The sequence below is a fragment of the Callospermophilus lateralis genome, chromosome 13, assembly GCF_048772815.1.
Source record: "Callospermophilus lateralis isolate mCalLat2 chromosome 13, mCalLat2.hap1, whole genome shotgun sequence".
Taxonomy (NCBI): Eukaryota; Metazoa; Chordata; class Mammalia; order Rodentia; family Sciuridae; genus Callospermophilus; species Callospermophilus lateralis.
In genome coordinates this window covers 94,799,258-94,821,594 of record NC_135317.1, presented here as the reverse complement: position 1 = coordinate 94,821,594, position 22,337 = coordinate 94,799,258, and the positions used below count along the sequence as shown (strand labels likewise).

Sequence of the window (22,337 nt, the reverse complement as noted above, 5' to 3'; positions counted from 1 at the left end):
ACAAAATGCTGGTTTAGCTTTGCCTCTCCATTGCCTCCGATATCTGTTCTGTCCTTTTCCTAGAGCGACAGAACTGGGGCTCATGACTGCATAGAATACAGATGACATTCTGTGCCTCCTCACAGCTGGGTGCTGTCCTCCTAAGTTCTGGCTGAGGAGATGTACATGGAAGGCTCTGTTCAGCTCTGGACTGTGCCCTTGGAGAGATGGAGCTTGTCCTCCCTCTCAGTTTCCACGTTGATGGCTGGGGCCTCCACCGTGGTGAGTCATCCTGGATCTTACAAGTAAGGGCGATGCCTCATGCAGGGTGGAAAGGCAGTATCAGAGGAGCCTGAGGCCCTGAAAACTTCATGGAACAGAACCACAATAGCAGCTCAGACTTTTTTGAGAAGAAATAAAATTCCATTCTTAGAGTCTGGGAACTCTGTCCGTGTTGTTTAGAGCCTCTGTCACAATTTCCCGGTCAATAGAGGAACTCCTGTAATTAGCAGTTAGCACCAGAGAGCGCCAGTCATCTTCCCCCGACTCCCAGTGCCATGAGCACTGCCTTCCCCTCAACTCAGCAACCAAGAGTGGGCTCCTGGGTGGAGGCCATTCCTGGCTCTTGGTCCTTCATGCTCAGAGGGACAGCAGCATAAGGCTACTGCATGCAATTCATTGCCTCTAACAGTTCCTGAAAAGGACATTTTTATTTATTTTAATTGAAATAGGAGGGTTTTTAACAAGATGCACAAGATAAGGGAGCTGGGCATTTGCAGTGTTTAGTAAAACCAAACACAAACAGTACCTGCTTGTCTGCTGGAGAAGGCAAAGACGATGATGTCATCAAAGGTCCAGGTGTAGTCCTGGTGCGGGGGGTAGAAGGTCAGCCTGTCAGAGGCCTCCTTCCTGAGGTCGATTAGAAAGGTGGAGTGCACCATGGGGACAGGGAAGCAGCCCGTCCTCTTCCATTCTCTAATCTGAAGGTAGTCTGGAGTGCGTTTATAGAAGCCCTGCAACAAAGCAAATAGGCGGGCTGTGTTCTCTGATCCCAGGACTTCGTCGTTCCCATCATGTGCTAGCATCAAAGAAATCCCCAAAGTTGTCAGAGTCGTCTTATCTTGGCCTAAGAGTTTTCAAATGAGCTCAAGAAACGCAGTCTATATGTAAAACAATACTTGAAGGGCCTCCATATAAGAAATCATTTTTATTCCTGTGTATCTCTTGATTTAATAACTTTGTGAAGGTGTATCGTAAGCTGTCTAGTGATTGAACATGAAGTGTAGGAATTAAGAGGTGGCGGGGCACAGCTGTGAAGCACACGGCCTGAGTTCAAATCCATCTCAGCTGCTATGTCTACAGGTGTGGGTCAAGTGACTCAAACGTGCTAGGCCTATGTCCCCATGTCTGAAATAGGGAGACAATCTTATCTACTCCATGTGGTTTTCTGTAACAATCAAGTAAGATAGAACTGGAAAGGGTTTAGAATAATTCCCTGCATCAAGAAAGCATCAACAAACATTGTCTAGTATTAAAATGAGCTCATCACCTTGCGGCTAATATTTTCAATTAAATATTCATTACTTAGACATACAAAGGTGGGTCTTCTCTCAATGCAATTACTTTTTTGAAATTCTGGCAAAGTTTAGACAGTTCCACATTTGAGGGGATCCACCATTGGAAATTTCCTCCTGTGCAAGTCCACAGGGCAAACAATCTTCTCACTCTGTGGTTTTGAACACACTGAGGTTGAGAAATGTTCGCCTCATACAACTTGTTTGCCCTCCAAACTCAACTGTTCATTCATCAGCCACCAAGCACCTGCTCTGATGCAGACGCTGTGGGAAATGGTGGAGACTTGATAAATAAGACAGCCCCAGTCTTGGCCCTTCAGAATCGAGGCAAGGAGCCTACAAGCCAATGTCACTGACTGTAACTTGACTACTAAAGCTCACGTCTACTCCAGGGAAGATGAAGATGAAGATGAAGATGCAAGTCAATGAAACGTACTTAAAAGTAAGTGGAAGCTTTGAAAGGCACTATTAAATATGTTCTAGGTGATGGCAGGCTCAGAAGAATGTGTCAAGTTCCACACGGCCAGCACTCTAGGAGCATAATACTTGTGGAATACACAAGTTCCTATGCATTAAATAGAATCTTTCTTCCTTTTGTGGTGCTGGGGATCAAACCCAGAGCTTGGGGTCATCTGAACCATCTCCTAGCTGTTTGACCATGGCCTGTGCTTTTGCTCTTTGGGTTTTCCTAACCCTGCAACCTACAAGCCTTCTTCCACAGGATGAAAGGAACAGTGGTTCTTCAAAGGGTTAAGGACTAGTGTCAACTATAAAGTCCTAGCCTTCTTAGGAACAATATTCTCAGAGTGAAAGCTTGGAAAATTCATGATAGTGATGAATCACTCAATGTCCCGGGAGTGAGGACGGTGGGGAAGGAACAGAGACAGAAGGAGGATTAATATGCCTCCCACAGAGAGCCGGGGCAATGGCTGTGTCTCCTTTTCCACATAAATTGAATTTTATTGGTAATAATCCCTGTTCATTGGCCAAACAACACCAGAATCATTTGGTTTTGGATGTTTAAAGGCTCTGGAGACCAGGATCTGCCTTGAGCTTATGAAGTCACTGGCCATTTCTGTTCCTACCCTAGTAGAAGCCTGAGTAGGAGGCAAAAAGCCAAAAATAGAATTGAGGAAAGCTATAATTGCCCTAAGTGGCACGAAATTGGATTTTACTATGCAAAATGGATGAGCATGTTTCTCCTATTTGCTTTTAATAATTGAAAGAAATAATAGACTGTGGCCACTGGGATAACCTCCTCCCATCCCCCTAGGAGCTGGTGACAAAGCATAACTCATTAAAAACCACCCTGAAGTGATTCTGCCACATGAAACAGTGCAGATTATTAACTGAGTTGAAGCTAACATTACATTTTCTCCCAAGAAATTAAATTGAACTTCCTGCCTCCCTGAAAGACATATGGATAATAAAAATCACTCAAAATCTCTTAGAACTAGCAGAAATAATTGCAACAAAAAATGACTGCCTCATCTAGCGGTGCACTGGAGATACCAATTGGTAAATATCCAGGAATTCTGCAAACCAGATGATATGCTGGTAGCTTGAAATTTGCAAAAAAAAAAAAACAAAAAAAACAAAAGCATGTTAACCCTCACCTCTCTGTAACACCTCAGAGAGCAAGCAGCTTTGCATATTTTAATAACTGTATCTTTATGACTCTATTTTTATTAATTATGCCATCAAGTGGTTGTACTACAGTTTCATTAACCCTTTCTTTAATAAATCAACATTTAAGGGACTGGGGATACAGCTCAGTTGGTAGAGTGCTTGCCTCACATGCCCAAGGCCCTGGGTAAATCCCCAGTACCACAAAAAAATAAAATAAAAAAAATTAAGTCATATGTATGGAAGGGGGAGTATTTAAATCATAAAAATTGACAAATGTCGCCAACTAGAGTTTTCTCCCTGGAAAGCCAGTTATTAAACACTTATCAACATACTGCTGGCCTCTTTCCTCCAAAAGAAAACAAACATAAAAGAAAGGCAAAATTTAGCCTTCTAGCCAGGAGGACACATTCAACATAACATTTTTCCCATCAGCACTTCTTTATTCTACACTGACATATATTTGCTTAGATCATCTAAATCTCTAATTTATTAACTAAAGAATAAAAAGTATAACATCCATCATTAACCACACCAGAACTCTAGCCTTTGAAGATTTTACTTCGGAAAAAAAAAAAAAAAGCAATGATGGAAACTCAGTTTGTCTTTTTAACTTGAATTATAGAAAAACAAGATCCCTTACTAGTTTTCATCCTTAGATCTCTATAGAAAAAAATTGGACAACATATATAGAAGGTCAACAAAATGTTTACACTCTTTGACTCAGTAACTTTGCTTCTAAGAAGCTATTCTAAGAGAATAATCTTAACCACAGAAAAATTTCTATCCCCCATGATGTTCACTGGAACAGCTAAAAGTTGCCAACAACTTAAACATTGTTCAAAGGGAAAGGAGGAGTAAATTGTAGTACAGCCACTTGATGAGAATAGAGTTATTAAAAACAGACAAGCTTTCATTTCTGTGTTATTGTAGTGGTGGGATGACTATTTATTATTTCTATATTTCTGATTGTTGTTTTACTTTTTTCCATTTCTAAGTTTTTCTATTGTGTTCTTATGTTAATTTTGCAATGGGAAAAATTAATTTTAAAAAAAATCCCTGAATTAGGAGGGGAGAGAGTGCAAATCCCTGCATACTCTACTGGTTAATTTGAAGCTTCCGAGGCTAAGCACTTTGGAATATTTTCTTGATGATTGTTTAGCACAGAAGAGCCCATTGGGTTGCTGCATTAGATCTGATTTTCCCCTCCTTTCCCGAAACCTCTTGTTCCAGTCGCACAATGGTAGCCGTGTTTCAAGGGAGGGTACAAGAGACAGACAAAGGGACTGCTGTCACCACTGCTGCCTTGGTAAAGCCCACAGCTTTTACCCATTAACCAAAACACTTGCCTGAGGGGTGATTCCACACCAGAAGTTAGAGTACAGGCCCCGGGACTCCAGCATGGGGGCCACGATGGTTTTGTTTTCTGCAATCATCAGGCTAAGGGTCCGAGGGTTTGTCAGGAAATTGTCGACGTCTATGAACTAGGGAAAGAGAAGGATCACATCAGGTGAAAAGGTACTTTTCAATAATGGTTCTAGAATAACCCGGCTCATCCGGGCATCATGAGATATGGAATGGGCAGTGAGCCATATGCTCCTCAGGGAAACCCATGGCGGCTGGGTGCCTTTCACTCAGTCAAAATACGCGTAGTCTAATTTCCACGTGTTCAGCTCTGTGTAAACTGCTGAGCAATGAATTGAAGTTGCCAGACTGGGCCCAGACCCAACTTATACCCAGCTTAGTGGTTTAAGCACAAGATACTAACAGCTCCCAGGCCCTTAAAGAGTCATTCAAAAACTCTTTTAAGTTTTTCGATAGTGTTCTTATGTTGGTTTCACAATGGGAAAAATTAATTTTAAAAATCCCCAAGTCGGGGTAGGGAGAGTGCCTATCCCAGTATGCCTCTGTGCCACTCTTGGTACAGAGGGGCAGACCTATTTAAATTTTCTACAGTCATGCCAGGATGGCCCCAACAAATCTACCAATGCTATTTTGATGCTATCAGAGGGCTCTTCATTCTAAGTACATCATATCAACCTGTATTCGGGCTAACCAAATAGCCCAGGCTGCTTAGCACAGGTCTATGTTCACACTGATTCGCATTCTTAGCTAAAGTTCATGTTCACACTCATTCACTTACAGAGCCAGTGTAGTAGATTCTACCATAAAATAGAAATGATCACACTGAATTGTACACTTAATAATGGCTAAAAGGATAGACTTTGTGTTGTGGATATTTCACCACAATTAAAAAATAAACAGTCAGAAGCATTTATTCTTGTGACAGTCTATTTACCAAAAATTCTACAGTTTGGCATTTGTGTATTTCAATGATGTTTAAACAGGTATATAAAAAATATGGCTGGCACAACTGGAAAATTCCTAAGAAAATTTCTACTTTTGTGCTAAAAGTGTATGTAACAAATTCCTAGGCTGATTTTTGGAGTGATTGAGTGACATGGGTCAAAAGTATTCATTCATTCCCTTTAAGACTCACAGTCTAGTGAAAGAAGATGTTCATACATATAATAAAATGATACTGGCTTTGCTTTATTGGTATAATTCCTAATATTATTCTGGAAAACAGTTACCCAAAGAACTTTTGGAGAAAAAAAGGCTGTTGTCAGGGAGAAGAGCTGCAGCTTGAGAGGTTCACTGAAGAGTGATTCCTAATCATCAAGTCCAGCATTTGGACACCTCTCTAAGCCCTAAGGCAAGGGAGGTGACCTCTTCCCCGAGAGAAATTCCCCATGAAAGGCCAACAAAATTGGGAGCAACCAGGAAGGAGAACAAAGAAGAGACTCCATTCCCCAATCACTCAGGAACAAAAGGGAATGATTTGGGAGGTGTTCATTCGAATCTCCTTGTATATGATTATTTTCTCGTATTCTGAGAACTCTTCCCAAAAGTTAAGATGATTTCTATTGCTTTGCCTACAGCATTCCTCATGAACTAAAAGATTCGGTTTCTTAAGCCTGTTACATGAAAGACGAAAGAGTTCAGGAGTCTTCTTGCTCCCTCACTGACTGTGCACATCAGGAGAGGGTTTGAGATGAAATCTAGGTATTGCAATATTAAGTTACCAGAATCTCCCTTTCAACTTTTAGTGGGGGATGCAGTGCCCACCCCCCAAAGACTGTTTTGATTGTTCCAATGGTCCTAGTTTTTGGACAACTGATTTGAACACATTTTAGATAACAGTTGTCAAGAAATCAGGCATCTGCTTTTACCAGAATGTAGTCTGACCATTTTTCCCTCGCAGTTCGAAGAGCTGCCTGTCGCAATTTCATGACATGAGCAAACCGGGAGCTTGGCCAGTGCTTTGGTCCAATTTCATCAGGATAAGACCTAAAAGAATTATAGTGATAGCTTATAATTACTGAGTGCTGAAAACCAGGTTTTGTCCTAAATCTTTATATCTACTAACTTGTTTAAAACTCCACCGACCCTAGAAGTGAGATATTTTTTATAGTTATCATCTCAATATCACAAAGAAATAGGAGCAAAGAGAGGTGAAACTTACTGCTTACACAACATCAGAGTTTTTGTATGAAATATTTCAGGGAGCTCTAATAAAAGCCATAGAAGGTAAGTCCTGATATTCTCCCCATTTCACAGATGAGGGTACCGGTATAGGTAAGTCACTTGCCCACTGTTACAGTTAATAAGGGCACAATAAGAATTCAAACCCAGGCATCTGAACCCCCAAGTTCATGTTCTTGGGTACTTTTTTCAACCTCCTGCCATCACATAAATTTGGATGTGCTGCAGTGTAGACATGAGTTTGCCAGGAAAACCAAAGGTTGAGTTTATTTGGTGGAATCTCAGTAAATGATTTCATACAGGCTGGCACATCAGTTTGTCCCAGGTAAAGTGAGGTCATGGGGCAGACATGTCATGCCCAGGGATTTCTACCAGCATGCACAGAACAGTCAGGCCAAGACTTCCCTCTGACCACAGGGCAAGTAAGTGGGTCAGTACCCCGTTGGAATCCTTCAGAAAGCTCTCAACTGCTATGGACATGGATGCTGAAAAGTCACAAAGAGTCTGGAACTATACAAATAAATTTAATAAAACTATGTCTAGCACAGGAATTCTCCCAAATGTCTTCCCCAATTACTGCTTCTATGAAAATCAGTGGAATTCCTGTTTTTCTGAATACATTACCAAGAATAAGGCCTTTGCTAATGTAATTCACTCTGATATTGGCATACAATGTGTGTAGTCAAAATCCAGCTACAGAGAACATTACCAGAATGCAATGCAAGATGAGCACACAAAGTCTATCTGTGCAATTTTTAAAAATTAGGCCAAATGCCATTGTAAGAAACCTTAAATGGATGTTTAAGAATTTTTATAGTGTTCAATCTTCACTGATAAATTTTGTTTAATATACAAACCATACACTTGGGATATATATATATATATATATATATATATATATATATATATATATAAAATTGGAGAGACTAGGAGAACAAAGAACAAATTTGTTCTGGAATGACATTTATTATAGTTGTTATACAAATTTGACTTTCAATAAATAGCATCTTGGGTAGAAATTCAGGCAACTCAATCAGTTCTATTTGTGCAGTTTCTTAAGGTGGAATTGTAGTGGTCTTAGGAGCATTTACAACAGTAGGTTTTAAATACATTTATTATTGGTCTTATTGACTCATTTATTCATCCAAAAATATTAATTTAGTGCCTGACAGGAATATAGCATTGGCATGGGATAGGGGACTTTAAAATGTTTAGCAGGGGATCTAGCCCCTGCCAAAGACCTTATAATGTTTTGAAAAAAAATATAAAAGTTGCATAATTAATTAACAATGCTACTTGCATTGCGTCAAAAAGAATGATGTACAAAATAAGCAATTCATTTGTTGAAGGAAAGCTAGATCTTAATAACTGGAAAGATTAGGAATAGCTTTCTGTAGTAGATGTAATTTAGCAGAAGAGCCAATTACAAAGAAGAATAGACACTTCTAAGACCTATGTCAGCAAGAGTTTGGGAGTTGAAAATAAAAGGAACATTCTGGATAAAGTAGAATTTCTTTTGGGAAGAAGCAGAAAACATACTAAATTTATGAACTCTTAAATAGAAAACTCAGCTGTTTGAACTTTGAGGCACTTGAGATCCACTGAAATAAATCCCTGTAATAGAGAATGAGACAACTCTGTTGTATTTTAGGTAGCTTAGTTTGACAGTCTGAATGACTTGGAGACAGAAGCAATTAATCAATTGCTATGGTTAAGACTGGAAATAAAAATAAAAGATTAGAAATAACCTAAATGTCAATCAGTAGGGTATTAGCTAAACAATTATGGTATCTCCATACAATGGATACTATCCAACTAAAAAATGAAGAAGCTCCTTAATTATTATAAGGAGAACAGACAGAAGAAGATACCTTAGATTTCCAAGACATGCTAAGTGAAAAAACTAAGATGTGCTCGAGTATAAGAAGTATATACTCAAAATATCAATAAATAATATCAATATTTAAAAGTATATGCCAATGCAGTAATTTATTTATGAACTAACAAAAACCTGAACTTGGTTGGCAGCTGTGGGGATAAAGAGGAAGAGGGAGTTATGAAGATCTGTTTGTAATTAGGACTCAGAGATGAAAGACAATGAAAAATCACATGTGTCCTTAAGATTGGAAACACCAATGGCTGGAGAACTGGCCCAGGAGGAAGGGCGATGAGTTTTCGAGGTTTGCTTTCATTACTCACTGGGGTTCATCCATCGGCCTCCACTCCACGTAGTGATAGAGTCTCTGTACGTTTTTCAACCACTCCCTGAACATTTCGGTGGTATTGTCCACATTGTGATCAGTGGCTGCCCTGCATGAGAAAAGCACAATTTAGTTTAGTTATGTCATCCAAAGAAAGGGGGAAATCAAAAAGACCCCAGACTAACTACAAGGAGAATAGCCAGTTCTGGAGGAAAATTAATTATGTATATGAAAATAAATCCCTCATGGTCCAAATTAGACACTGAATTTCTGAAGTGAAAGGTAATGATAAATAGCATCTTTGTGTCATTAGGTCTTTGAACAGGGCTCAATCAATTACAGAATGAACTAAGTGGTTGTATTAATAAATAATCGATTATTTATAATAGAAGCATTTACAATAGAAGCATCTTATGTTTATTTATAGCATGAGCATAAAATGTTCTACCCTAGAGCTGTTTAATGAGTCTTCTTAGACATTTTTTTATTTGTTTTAGATGTAGTTATCCAAGTTGTAAATTCTACCTTTTAACTTCACTAACAATTACACTCAATTTAAGCAATAATTTAGTTTTGTTTTCATTCCAAGTCAATTTTCAGGTCACATCAAAATATCTCATCTGTATGGTTTTCATGATACAAATGTCAGGGGAAAATCAAAATAGTATTTCCCAATAAAAAACTCAAAATTTAAGGTATCTTCTTCTATCTGTTTTGGACTAAATTTACCATCATGTATACAAAATAATCTTTCAAAAGCCTTTGAATAATGTATACTAGACTTGTTACTATTCTACCTTAAAATTTAACAAACAGATCACTGGTAAAGGGGTTTAACTCATTTATTAAAACAAAAAAAATATTTTCAAATTATATCACAAAATTCAAATCCATGCTAGAAGTTCAGCATTAAATAAAACTGGGGAGGGGGAGGCAGGAATGGAGGAAGGGAGGGAGGGAAACAGAAAAGAAAGAGTCCTGGGAAGATAGAGGTCACTGAGACCTTTAGAAGGCAGAGAAAATGCTCAGATCTTATTGGTAATTCAGGTTCCTTTAGGGAGGGACAGATATCAGGATTAGCGGAGGCAGGCCCCTGGAGAGCACTGCCCTGATAAGGGCAAAGAAGATATGGGAGCAGGGAGGACTTAGTCCATATATGGCAATCTCAGGAACAGGATTTTGCAAAACCCAGTCTGCAACAGCGTTTCTGCTTTTTCTCCCTTGAGTTTGTACTCCAAAAGTAATTAAAATCCTTAAGAAAATGAATGTCCAGGAATGTTGAAAAGAAAAAAAAAATATTAAGCAAAGCACAGAACTCCAAGTATCGGGGTACATTTTTGTAAAATATCAAGTAACTTGAAACTGTAACTTGAGTGGAAAGGACAGAAAAATGGTAGCTAGAGATGTGTGACTAATGTTTGAAAATCTTACCTAGTAGATTTTTTAATTAAAACTAGTCATGTTAGCACCGCTAAGAGGTGACTTAGTTGGCCAACTTTGAACTGCATTCAACTCTCTTCTTGAAATCGGATTGGAACCAGCTGCTCTCATTACAAGGCCCAGGAGGGAGGGAGTCTTACAGAGACCCAGAGCATGGTGCTGTGGATGCTGATGGTGTTGTGGGGTACCAGGTGAGCACCTTTGGACAAAGACAGGGTAGGAAGGAGTACCGAGCAACTGAAAAGGTAGAAAAAGTCCAGAAAGCAACGTGGAGGGACTTGTGATTGGATCAGGAAACACAGTTTGTCAGCAAGAATCTCATCCACAGCTACAAGCTGCCAATGTCCAGTGTCACAGGCAGCTACGCAGAGCGCCGTGAGCATCAAACCCCAGGTCTCACGACTTGAAGCAGGTAGAACAATTCAGGAAACGGAGGATTAGCCCAAAGGCATGTTATTCTTCACTCAAGGAGTAAGAGTAAATAAAACAAAACAAAACCTTGACTACCGTGTTAGCCAAAATTTATCAGAATTCTAAATTATTTATAAGCAGCATGTGAAATTTATTTATTGTTCTTGGTGGCTGTTTCTTCATTACAAAGGACTTAAATTCTCTCTGCCTTCCCTACACGTTGGTGCATTTCCTAATCCATCTAAAAACGTTGGTCTTGTTAGATGAAATATATTTTCCTGTGCACAGATTAAACAACTCCAAAACCTGCAAAGTATCCACTGTCAACAAACATCCTTGGAAATTAGCTGCTTGGAATATGCATGTGTCTCATTAAAAATAGGAGCACAGATTGAAAACACTCCCTTGATTGAGTTAGAAAATGTCCTCTATGTTTACTTCCCTGAATTGTCAAGATTCTCTTTGTTCTCAAACTTCCCTGGGTATGAGCAGTTCCTCCAGGTGCTGTGGGCAGAAGGGATCCCTACTGGTCTTTGATGTGCAGTATCCAACTCGAGGTCCCCGAGGGGGAAAGGCAGTGTTGGACCACCCCAGACATGAGGAAGACTTGCAGCCTTCACTAAGACCGCTTGACTCCCCTTGCAAAAGGCAAATATGTAGAAATCCAGGCAGATGCTTCTGACTGCTGCCTTTTAATCCCTCTGAAAAAAAAATGTGTTTCCGCTGGAATACATAATGATGAAAACATGCAGGCTCTGGGCTGTTCAGAGGGTTGGAGAGAGAATCACCCAAGGCCCAGATGCGAGCTCCCTGGGGGAAACAGCAGGACCACATTAAGGGCTTGATATCCAGAGCCTTCCAGAACAGCACAACAATGAGGTGCCTGTCTTGCCACAGACTCTACAAGCAGCTGCTCACAAAAGCTTCTGTGGCTGAGGTGGATTCTTCTACTGAGACAGCAAGCTGGGCACCCACGTGTGTGGACCCCCTGGGAGAAGCTGAGGCACTGTGGCTCCTCCCTCAGCCTGAAAGCTGCCATTCTTCTCTGTCAGACCAGGAAAGAGATCCAGAAAGTGAACAGGCGTCGCCAATGACTCCTTGAAGCAAATCAATGGAGTGACCATCTGGAGGGATGATCTGCAAGTGATTTACAGTCACTAGTCAAACTGGAAAGCCACCGTCTGTGAAAACACAAACATGCTGCTGTGGTCTAAGCGTGTCCTCCCAAACTTCATGTCGAAACTGAATCCCCAGTTTGATAGTGTTAAGTGCTGGGGTCTTTAGGAGATCGTGAGGTCAACTGCTCCTGCCACTCTGTGGGGATGCAGCCGCAAGATGCCATTTATAAGCATGAGGCCAACCTGCCAGCACCTTGATCTTGCACTTCTCCACCTCCAAACTGTGGGAAATACATTCTCCTGAGAGCCTAAGACTGCTCAGCCACTGCCTCAAATCTCCCAAGCTGGGGGGTTCACACTCCACTCCCCTCTCTCTTCCCTGGGTCTCTCTGACTTGGGTTGGGGGCAAGGAGAGCTCAGCTCTTGAACTGTGTTTAGTTTTCTTTGAATCGTGTTGGGTTGATATCCTTCAGGGAGAGCCAGGACTGTCCAGCCACTGAACAGTTTACCTTTTCTAATTTTAGGGGAACTCTGACCTTGATATGGTCTGTCCATCAGCCCCTGCTTGGCGTCTTTAGAGTAGGACCTGGAATGGAAGATCTGCTCCAAACAGGTACAACATCTGCTCCAAATAGGTACATGGTTGCGGGGGGGGGGGGGGGGGGGAATGTGGGCCACTTCTCCCCCTGAGGCTGCTCATCTGCTTCCTCTCTGACCCTCTTCTAGTTCCTGTTTCCCCTTCTTTCTCACCTCTAACTGTGTAAGTTAGCAAGGGCCCATGAGCCCTGGCTCCAAAATTCAATTAGGACAACGGTAAACACATACTAGGAATGTGATCGTAGCATGTGTGGGTGGCAGATGAAGATCCCAGGCTAACAGGTGCTTTGTCACTTGGCGGGTGGAAGAAAGTGCACAGACACCAGTGAAGAAGCTCATCTGCAGGATGGCACGGTTTTATGGATGACTCTGAGCCAAAGAAATTTGAGATTTTATCTGGCAAAGCCTAAAATCACTGACATTTCTCCTTGTTCCAAAAAGTCAGTTTTCATTCCTACGTCTTGGCTCTTAAACTGATAGCCAACTTTAAATAATTAGAACTGACTCGTTTATTTTTGCCACAAGTCCAGCTGAGGTTGTTAGGGCTAAACTCACATTGGAAAGTGTGGGGAACCCAGAGACTGAGGACAGGGTGCTCCCGATCACTTCCATCTACACGGAGCCCCAGGGAATGTTCTCTGCTGCCCTGGCTCCCCAGAAAGTCTAGACCTCTGGCGTTACCGAACAACAGGACTGTGGTTGATGGGAGGTTGGTAACACCAGACAGCAGTTGGTCTTTGCTGCCTGGGAACCTGGTTCCCCAGAGGCTCAAGGGAATGGCGATGGAATGAACAACAAAGTTAGTCACCGCCTGGACAATTCCCCCCATGACAAGCAAATTGGCTTATGTGAATTTTCCAACTTAAGTCTTCAAACCCTCTTAAAGGTCTCTCGTTTTCATCCAGCAAGAAGACTCATCAGTGTAGAAAAGAAAGAACTTCACCTAAACCTATTCCACATATGGAAACAGTTAGTGAAATGCATTTTCAAGAAAGTTCACACCATCTAGTCCCCTCCTGTGTCTGATCACACACACACACACACACACACACACACACACCTGCCCAGAAGCAGATGTGACAGGGACAGGTGTGTTCCACCACTGGGCGGAATACACCCATTAATTCTTGCTCCTTGGTGGCAGGGTAGAGCTCTAGAGATCCAGAACCCATCAGCTGGGTGGAAACTAGACATGGATATGGCTAAAGATGTGAATATGAATTAAGGGGCTGGGATTTTCATCTGTTCTAAATTATTTATAAGCAGCCTGTGATAATTTATTTATTGTTTTTGGCGGCTGAAAGGTAAAAACCTTTTCCTGGATCCCACCAAGTGGATCAGTTACAATTCTTCCTAATGAATGAAAAAAATCAGAAAAACTCGCTTCTCAGAAAAACCTCCTCACCAATAAGTTAAATGTTTTCACTCTGGCGACGTCTTTCTTCATGGTGTCTCTTTCATCCCGGAAATGATCACAGACATAGCACCTGAGTCCTGGGTGAGCATGATGTGAACAGAGGTATTTGATACTAGAAATGCATGGAGGGAATTTTTCCTAATGATAACATTGCTGCTCGTCCAGTTACCAAGCGATTCATAAACCCAATATCATTTTAATAAAATCAGGATGAACTTGAACTTAATGCAAGCAAACCATGTCATGATATTTTTGATTCTGAGCTATCTTTTTCTTTGTGTTAAGAACTTCTCTGTGTCATGTACTACCCCCCTTTCAAGCCCTATGATCAGCTAAGTTAGGTATTATTTTTATTTCCTCTACTCGGGGTTTTTCCTTCAGGACTGTCCAGCAGAGAGAAGATGCCCAGGAACCACCCGTCAGATTCTCTACCCAGTCAAGGACATTAATCAACATGACCAATGATCATCTCAGAGCAAAAGATAGAAAAATCCCAGCAGAAAACCGAACGAGAAAAACGGAAGGACTTGTCAACTCCCCACAGGTTTTGGCTTAGGTTGACCTCAGCAAGATTTCCCTTGGAGTTGAAACCCTTAGAATTCTGCAGAAGTATCTGGAGCGGTACTGGGACAAGACCAATCTGTTCCTCGTTTGTCTAAGTGCCTCTTTTTCCTGTTTTTCTTCTCCTCTGTCCCTTGTTTATTCTTTTTCCCACCTGTTTTCAACCACTCTTCATTTCCCCTTCTCTCCTCCTTGGTGGATTTTCCAATCATGTTACCTTCCCTCTGTGGATGTGGAGTTCTTCATGAAATCTTCCTCCCTGGTTAAGAACTGAAGTGCTGGTACTAAGTAAGGCCCCAGTGGGACCCAGGAACACTCTCTCCAGGAGCCCTGAAGTGCTCTCCGCTCCAGATCACTTGGGCTGGGCTGAATGCCCCGTATCTGTAATTACATGTATCCAGCCTTGAACTTGCTGATGTATTATGATTAACTGGTTCTATTTCTTTACCACCAGACTCTCTTCCCCGAGGAGAGGAACTGTGCCAGGACCTAACAGAGTTTACTGTACAGAACAGGCACACTGCTTATGAGTTTGACTAATGAATAAATGAATATTTTTGGAGGAATTTTCTCCATTCATGTCAAATGCCCACAAAGGGGGAGCACAGCTAACATAAAGCAGTGGAATGGACCATGTATGAGCTAATGTGTGCGAGGCAGGCTCTTATGGGCCCCATCTGATTGTTGCCATGTGAGAATACGTGCCCAGAAATGCTTGATTTTCCAGTTGTCTCAGGAGAGACCAGCTATCCAGGTTTTAGAGATAAAAGTCTATTTATAACCTACAAGAACTTTTAGGTTAAAATGCTATGAAAATATTCCAGCCTGGCAGGGCCTCTCTGGAAACCATGGACCCAACACAAAGACCACATTATCTCGGCTCTTAGCAGTCGAGGCCCATCCATCTGCACATGCCCAGGGTGCATAGTTCAGTAATTAAATATTCCAAGTGTGGCTGGGAGGATAGCAAAAAATCACTTCTTTGTTTTCACAGATACCATCTTCAGTTAAAAAAAAAAGAAAGACAAACACACAGGATGAGCAAAGTCTAAATAAGTCTCTTGACCACCAATAAAAACAGAATTGGGGGGAAGGATGCAGGCACCGTGGAACAATCGATCATAAGCACACACCTCCCCCACACACCATTTGTATCTTGTTCCATTGTACAGAAACTAAGGCACAGACGTTTTAATTTTGAGATGGGGTCTTGCTGGTCGCCCAGGCTGACCTTGGACTCCTAGGCTTGAGCAGTTCTCCTGCCTCAGTCTCCTGAGTAGATGAGACTACAGGTATGCACTACTATGTCCCGTACAAAATAAAATAAAATAAAATAAAATAACAGATTTTTTAAGATGTGATACACATTTCATATTCACTTTTTAATTTTTCAAATTCAGTGGTTTTAAGGATATTAGATTTGTTCAACCATCACTGGTTATCTAGTTCCAGAATATTTTCATCACCTCAGAAGGAAACCCCAAGCCTGGCGTGGTGTGCACACCTATAATCCTTGTGGCTCAGGAGATTGAAGCAGGAGGATGGCAAGTTAAAAACCAGCCTTAGCAACTTAGTGAGGCTCTGAGCAACTTAGTGAGACCCTAAGCAACCTAGTGCCAGACCCTGTCTTTAAATAAAATATTAAAAGGGGATGGGGATGTAGCTCAGTGGTTAATGCACCTGGGTTCAATCCCTGGTGTATATATATAAAAAAAAAAGAATTAAAAAAAAAGAAAGAAAGAAAACAAAAGAAACCCTGTACCCATCAGCCTCTCTCCTTTCCTAATACATAGTTCTACTTTATGTCTATGGGTTCGCCCATTCAGAGTTTTTCACATAAATGGATTCAGTGTCTGATTTCTTCCACTTTGAATACATCCATGTTGTAAGATGTATCTGTACTTTGTTTCTTTTTATGGCTAAATAATGTTCCATTGTATGGACACAACTACAAATTGTTTATCTACTCATCAGTTAGTAGACATTTGGATGTTTTTGTTTTTCAATTATTAAGAACAATGCTGCTGTGAGCATCTATGTGCAAGTTTTTATGTGGTTATATTTTCATTTTCCTTGAATAGTGCTGCCCAAAGTTTAAATGTTGTAGAAAAAGAAGAAAATATATTGTTTTAATTTGTTTGTCACTTATGGAAAACCTATTCTAGCACGCAACTGAACATTTTACAGATGGAACTAGTCCTCGTAGTGATTTTCAAGCAGTTTTATTATCCCCATTTTACACCTGTGAAACCTGAGGCTCGGAAACTCTCCCAAAGCTTATTTTCTTTCCACTTATGATTCATCTCTCGATTTCTGAAATTCTCCATTTTCTATTCCAGTGCAGCAGAGAATTCCTGCTTCCTGCGTGTCTTGACCGTGTGTGACGTGAACAGAGGCAAGGACTCAGGAACTCCCGGGCAATGGTCCTCACACAGAAGCGAGGGCTCTAGGGAGGAGCTGGGTGGAGAAGCTGGAACAGGGTGGGATGATGAAGCCCCAAGAGGAAGCCCAGCTCTGCCCAATGGTGCAGCTGGGTTGATGCCACTGATGTAAACAGTCAGCCTAGAGCCTGGCAGGGCAATGCTACGGCAAAACACGGAACCTATGAAACATGAGGTCATGGTGAACTGCAGCCAGAGTGACCACAGAGAAAGCCACAGCCCGGGGACTGGCCTTGCTAAATGAAGCAGTCCTACAGGAGGGCCTCACCGCCCCAGGATCTATGAGTGGACGGTAGTGACAATGGAAATTCAACGTGGCCCCCTGCATCCGGGACCAGAAGAAAGGTGAAATAGTGTTCAGGCTCTATTCAGGAAGGTCGGCTTTGATTCACTGCTTTCTGGAAACAACTGCAGCTAAAAATAACAGTGAATATTTTGGTGACCCACTGGTCTTGGTTACTTGAATCTACTATTTAACAAAGCACATCCTTTCATCAGATAAAAATACAAGGTCAGGAGACACGCCTCTTCTAAGAGTGAGCTCTATGAACTTAATGAATTTGCTTGAACTCTCTGCGCCTGTTTTTCCATCTGTAAAATGGGGAGTGACATCTACTGTATCCACTTAGCTCTGTGGCTTATCAGGTGAAGGAGCTTTCAAGAATGCGTTCTTTAAAAGTTGGCCTTTCCCTGTCTCTAATACATGCGTGCATGTGCACGCACACACACACACACACACACACACACACACACACGAGGCAGCTTGTTAAACAACCTCAGAAAACACATGCAACAAAGTTGAACACATGCATTTCAAGCAAACAACCCAGAATTACTAGAGTCTACCATTTTTGAAGGATAAAAAGTACACATCCCATTTAAACTCAGAAAAAAAAATGCAAGAATGGTATGATAGACTGCTAAATATCTCCACGTGGGTTCTCCTCTTCTTCCCAGCAGTGGACTTTCAGCTGAGTCCATGGCCACCCAGCTTCAAGGACAGACTGCAGTCTCTGTGACCGCAGGCATGTGTGTCTGTTCTGTTCACTGTTCCAACTCTAGCACTTAAAAGGGTCCCTGGCACATAGGATGCGCTCAATGAAAATTGGTTGGTTTTTCTTTTTCTCATCAAATCCTTCACCTTACAAGAACTATAAAACACCTGCATGGTTCGTTCAGTTCGAAAGACTCCAGCTACACATCTCCTTGGTGCTGGGGTCATGGCATCTGATGGAAAACATCACTTTGTCAAGGATGTTGAGGCACATGCAGTTTTTCATGGTTTAATAGGAAATAAAAGTACACACACAAAGAACTGTAGTTCTATGTGACTGAACTGTAGTTCAATGGTGTGTTTGTATGACAAGGTCTCCAAGTGCCAGAGAGGAGGGAATGGCTGCGTAGGGTCCTAGGGAGGCTTCTTGAAGGATAAGAATCCTGAACTGAGACTTGAAGGAGCAGATATTTAGGGGGCAGGAAAGGTAGGAAGAAGACTATTCCAGAAGGAGGGACAACATGTGTGGAGGCAGAGAGGTATGGGACAGTGTGACTTTTTTGTGGAACTACATTTAAATTTGCTGGACTAAGGCTCATAAGTCAAGGGGGTAAGGTGGCTGTGGAAGGTCAGGATGATACAACTGTTGGGGACACAACAAGTATAGGGAGTGGTGGTCAGGCCCATATTCCTGGGTCCTTAGCATCCAGCCCTGCATAGAAAAATAAAGCAGTGAATAGGGTCTACTATGAAATAGTCTAGTGTTCCAGATTGTGACTCATTTGCCCTAAGCATGAAATTTATTCTCTGAATTCCTCAGAGGAAATGCTCAAAAACACATATGCTTACTTTATTCCATTATAGCTGGTATTCTGTATCTGCAGTTTCCACACGTGGAGATTTCATAAACTCAGATCAAAACTATGAAAAAATAATTGTGTCTCTATGTGCAGATATTTTTCTTGTCATTATTTCCTAAACAGTACTGTATAACAACTATGTGTATAGTCTTTACAAGGTATTAGACATTATAGGCAAACTAGAGATGCTTTAAAGCATATAGAGGATGTGCATGGTCTATACAAAACTACAGCATTAGTATAAGAACCTTGAGCTTCCGTGCATGTTGGTATCTGCAGGGATCCTGGAATCAATCTCTTCCAGATACTGAGGGATGTTGGTGTCTGCGGGGAACCCGAGGAAATGACTGTACTCCCTTTTCATACACAGGTCTAGCTGTCCCATAGGCTGAGTTTTCTGGGAAAGGTGTGGTTTCTAGCACTCTGAACCATTTTCTCCATAACTTCACTTGCATGTACTTGCCAGACTGCGTGTCCAAATTTTTCATTCAAAAATTGTGTCTGGAACATAGTAAACACTCTGCATGAACTTGTGGGATGACTAAGTGAATAAATAAATGCTCACATAAATCAAAGACAAAAGAAAAATATGGTGGTCATACCTAGTAAGGGTCTACACTTAATCATATGAAGCAGTAAATCTATGAAAAAAAAAACAATACTAGTCCTGTATAAAACATTTTGATTTATTTTAATAATTACGGTATTTTTCCCCCATTGAAAAAGTTGGCCTAGGAACAGGAACAAGGAGAAAAATCATCCACTTTGAAAACTGAATTTAAGGCTGTTTTCCCACAGAATCACCCAGAATGAGAGCTTGGCTCCAGTTGGCCAACATTACCCAATACCTGTTGTCTTGGTGCCAGTATCAACGTGCCCAGCCCACTCAGGAGAGAGACAAAAATGTTTGCCTTGAATTTATCTGCCTTGAAAAGTTTTAGTCTGGCTTTCCCGTGCACTTCATTAGTGGTTTCTTGACATGGAGTAGGGGACGGCTGTTGGCAGGTGTTAGGGACACGTTCATCTTCTAAGCTCATACCCACATGCAAATTGAAAAGTCCCAAGAAATATTTTTGAGGAGTTTTAAGTCCCTTTACTCATCGTTGTGGTGTCCGGGCAAACAGGAGCCTGTTTCGGGTGGTATTTTCTCCCATTCTATTATGGAAAACTACTGTCAGAGGGCAGAGAACACTCTGTTCCTAATGTGTCTCTGTGACCTTCTCCTGGGGAGCAGGGCATGTAAGCACACTGTTCAGAGCCATCTCCTATATCTTTTGGACTCACTAACCTTCTGCAGAGAGGAAGAAGTGACCTTGAACCCCAGTGCCCTCCCTGATGGGCACTGAGCTAGAACTCTTGTAACCTCAGCTCTATGATGCTGTGTTCCATGATCCCTATTATATAAGGAGGAAAGTTAGGGCCAGAGAGGCCCGTACTCTCTGAGTTAGTAAGTGAGGCAGACTTGAGTCAGAGCTGGACTCAGAGGAGGGCACCACCAACCACTCCTCTAGGTCTTATTTTGAAATTGTACTTTGGAGTGAAGTTGAAAACAGAAGGAAAGACTTTTAAAGACACAGAGGGCAAATGGTGATTTTGTCTTCAGAATGCCGGGCACATCAGCGAACTTCATGTTGTCGGTAAAATGCTGCAGCTACAGGGCATTGGGTTATTTTAGAGCCTCATGTCTCGCTGGCCCTCTTCATGCCTCAGGAACAAACACATTCAAGGGCTCATCATTTTGAATAATGCCTGGGACTGCTCTGCTTCATGTTTCTCAAAGTTTTCCATTAACTTGGAACTCTCTAATGGGTAAGTTTAAGGATCTTTGCCCTTGCTATGAGAGGAGAAATGGGCGTTTGGAGAAGGAAGCCCAAGAAACTAGGTTTTTAAAAGCCTGCTCTAGATTTTTAAAACTTGTTCTAATTAGTTCTACATGACAACAGAATGTATTTTGACACATCATACATAAATAAATGGAGTACAACTTCTCACTCTTCCAGCTGTACATGATGTAGAATCACACTGATGATTATTACCCTATGTGCACATAGGGTAATAATGTCTGATTCATTCTAGATCCTTCCTACCTACGTATCCCTGCCCTCCCCTCCATTCACTCCCTTCTGTCTAACACAAAGTACCTCTATTCTTCCCTAGCCCCCAACCCTTTATCATGAATTAGCATCCTCATATCAGAGAGAATATTCAACCTTTGGCTTTTTGGAATTGACTTATTTTGCTTAGCATAATATTCTCCAGTTCCATCTCTTTACTAGCAAACTGCCATAATTTCATTCTTCTTCAAAACTGAGTAATATTCCATTATTTATATATATATATATATATATCACATTTCCTTTATCCATTCATCTGTTGAAGGGCACCTAGGTTGCTTCCAGGGTTTGGCTGTTGTGAATTGCCTGCTCTAGATTCCATGTGGTGACTTTGGAAGGTTAGACAAAAATCTAGGGTCCCAGACTTCCAAATTGTGGAACCCTGCCTGACCTCCCCAAGTAGGTCATATGCCCTGGTTAATACTCTTTTGATACCATATGCCTCTGCCTTCTAGTACTTATTGGAGTGCATTTTTATATTTATTTCTATGGGACTGAATAATTTATCATCCCCCTGTTGGTCTATAAGGTCCACGGGGTAGGGATACGTTTGTCTTGGCTCATCACTGTATCCTCAAGCCCAGGATAGCACCCAGAATCAGCACTGAGCAAAGTGTTGCTAAATGAGTTACTGGCCCCCACCCCTCATTTATCTTTTTGCTTATATATATGTGTGTGTGTGTGTGTGTGTGTGTGTGTGTGTGTGTGTGTGTGAATTCTTCACCAGTAAAGACACACCATCAGATAATTAGATAAGGGTGATGAAATGTCTTTTAGGGCACTTCCTTACTGTTTCATAATTCATATCTGGAAAATTTGACTTTTATGGGTCCTGGAAAGAGGCTGGGGTCAGATGCTCTTTGGTAATGAGCTGTTGAAAGGCCCTGAGGGAGCCCAATAACCCAACTAGGAGGAAGTGGGGGCCATGATCAGTAGCTTTGAAGGCAGCACTGGGGAGACACTGGGCAAAGGCAGAGTTCAAGCAAGTGTAATTGTGGAGGCCAGTAAATAGGGCAACAGGTGAGTCACTCTTCTTCCCGGCTTTCAGTAGGGTGTGTCCTTGAGCCAAAGTAGAAATCCAGCAAGAAGATCTGGCACTCATCGTAACAGTGTCCAGACCCCCTCCTTGCCCCACACAGCAACTTTCCCCAAGAGGTCCCCGTGGCTTTCCTAGGACCAAGCAGGCCAAGGGAACTCCCACGTGCCCCTCCCCAGCCCAGCCCGGTCCATGTCTAAGAGCTGCCACCCTGCTCTTCTGGAGGCACCACAAAAAGGAGGCCACCGATGTCCAACATTCAAAGTTCACTTTCCCGAAATTTCCCAACTAATTTTTCAATTGACTCTGTAAATTATAACATGACACTATGAAATTCTTATTTTCATTCCCACATGCTAATGGTTAGAAGAGGAATTAGGCACTCCCAAGAGTCAGAATCAAACTCACTGACCTAAGTTTCT

General features: G+C 41.6%; 1 protein-coding gene across 1 annotated transcript in view; it reads right to left on the bottom strand.

Annotated features, from left to right (window-relative positions):
* Colgalt2 (collagen beta(1-O)galactosyltransferase 2) overlaps positions 1-22,337 on the bottom strand; it is a 96,353-nt gene that overhangs the window by 30,727 nt on the left and 43,289 nt on the right. The window contains exons 2-5 of the mRNA XM_076831343.2: positions 8,925-9,035; positions 6,413-6,530; positions 4,529-4,663; positions 788-992 (exon numbers count right to left, since the gene is read on the bottom strand). Of these exons, the coding sequence (XP_076687458.2) occupies positions 788-992; positions 4,529-4,663; positions 6,413-6,530; positions 8,925-9,035 (569 nt within the window). The remainder of the gene's footprint in view (positions 1-787; positions 993-4,528; positions 4,664-6,412; positions 6,531-8,924; positions 9,036-22,337) is intronic.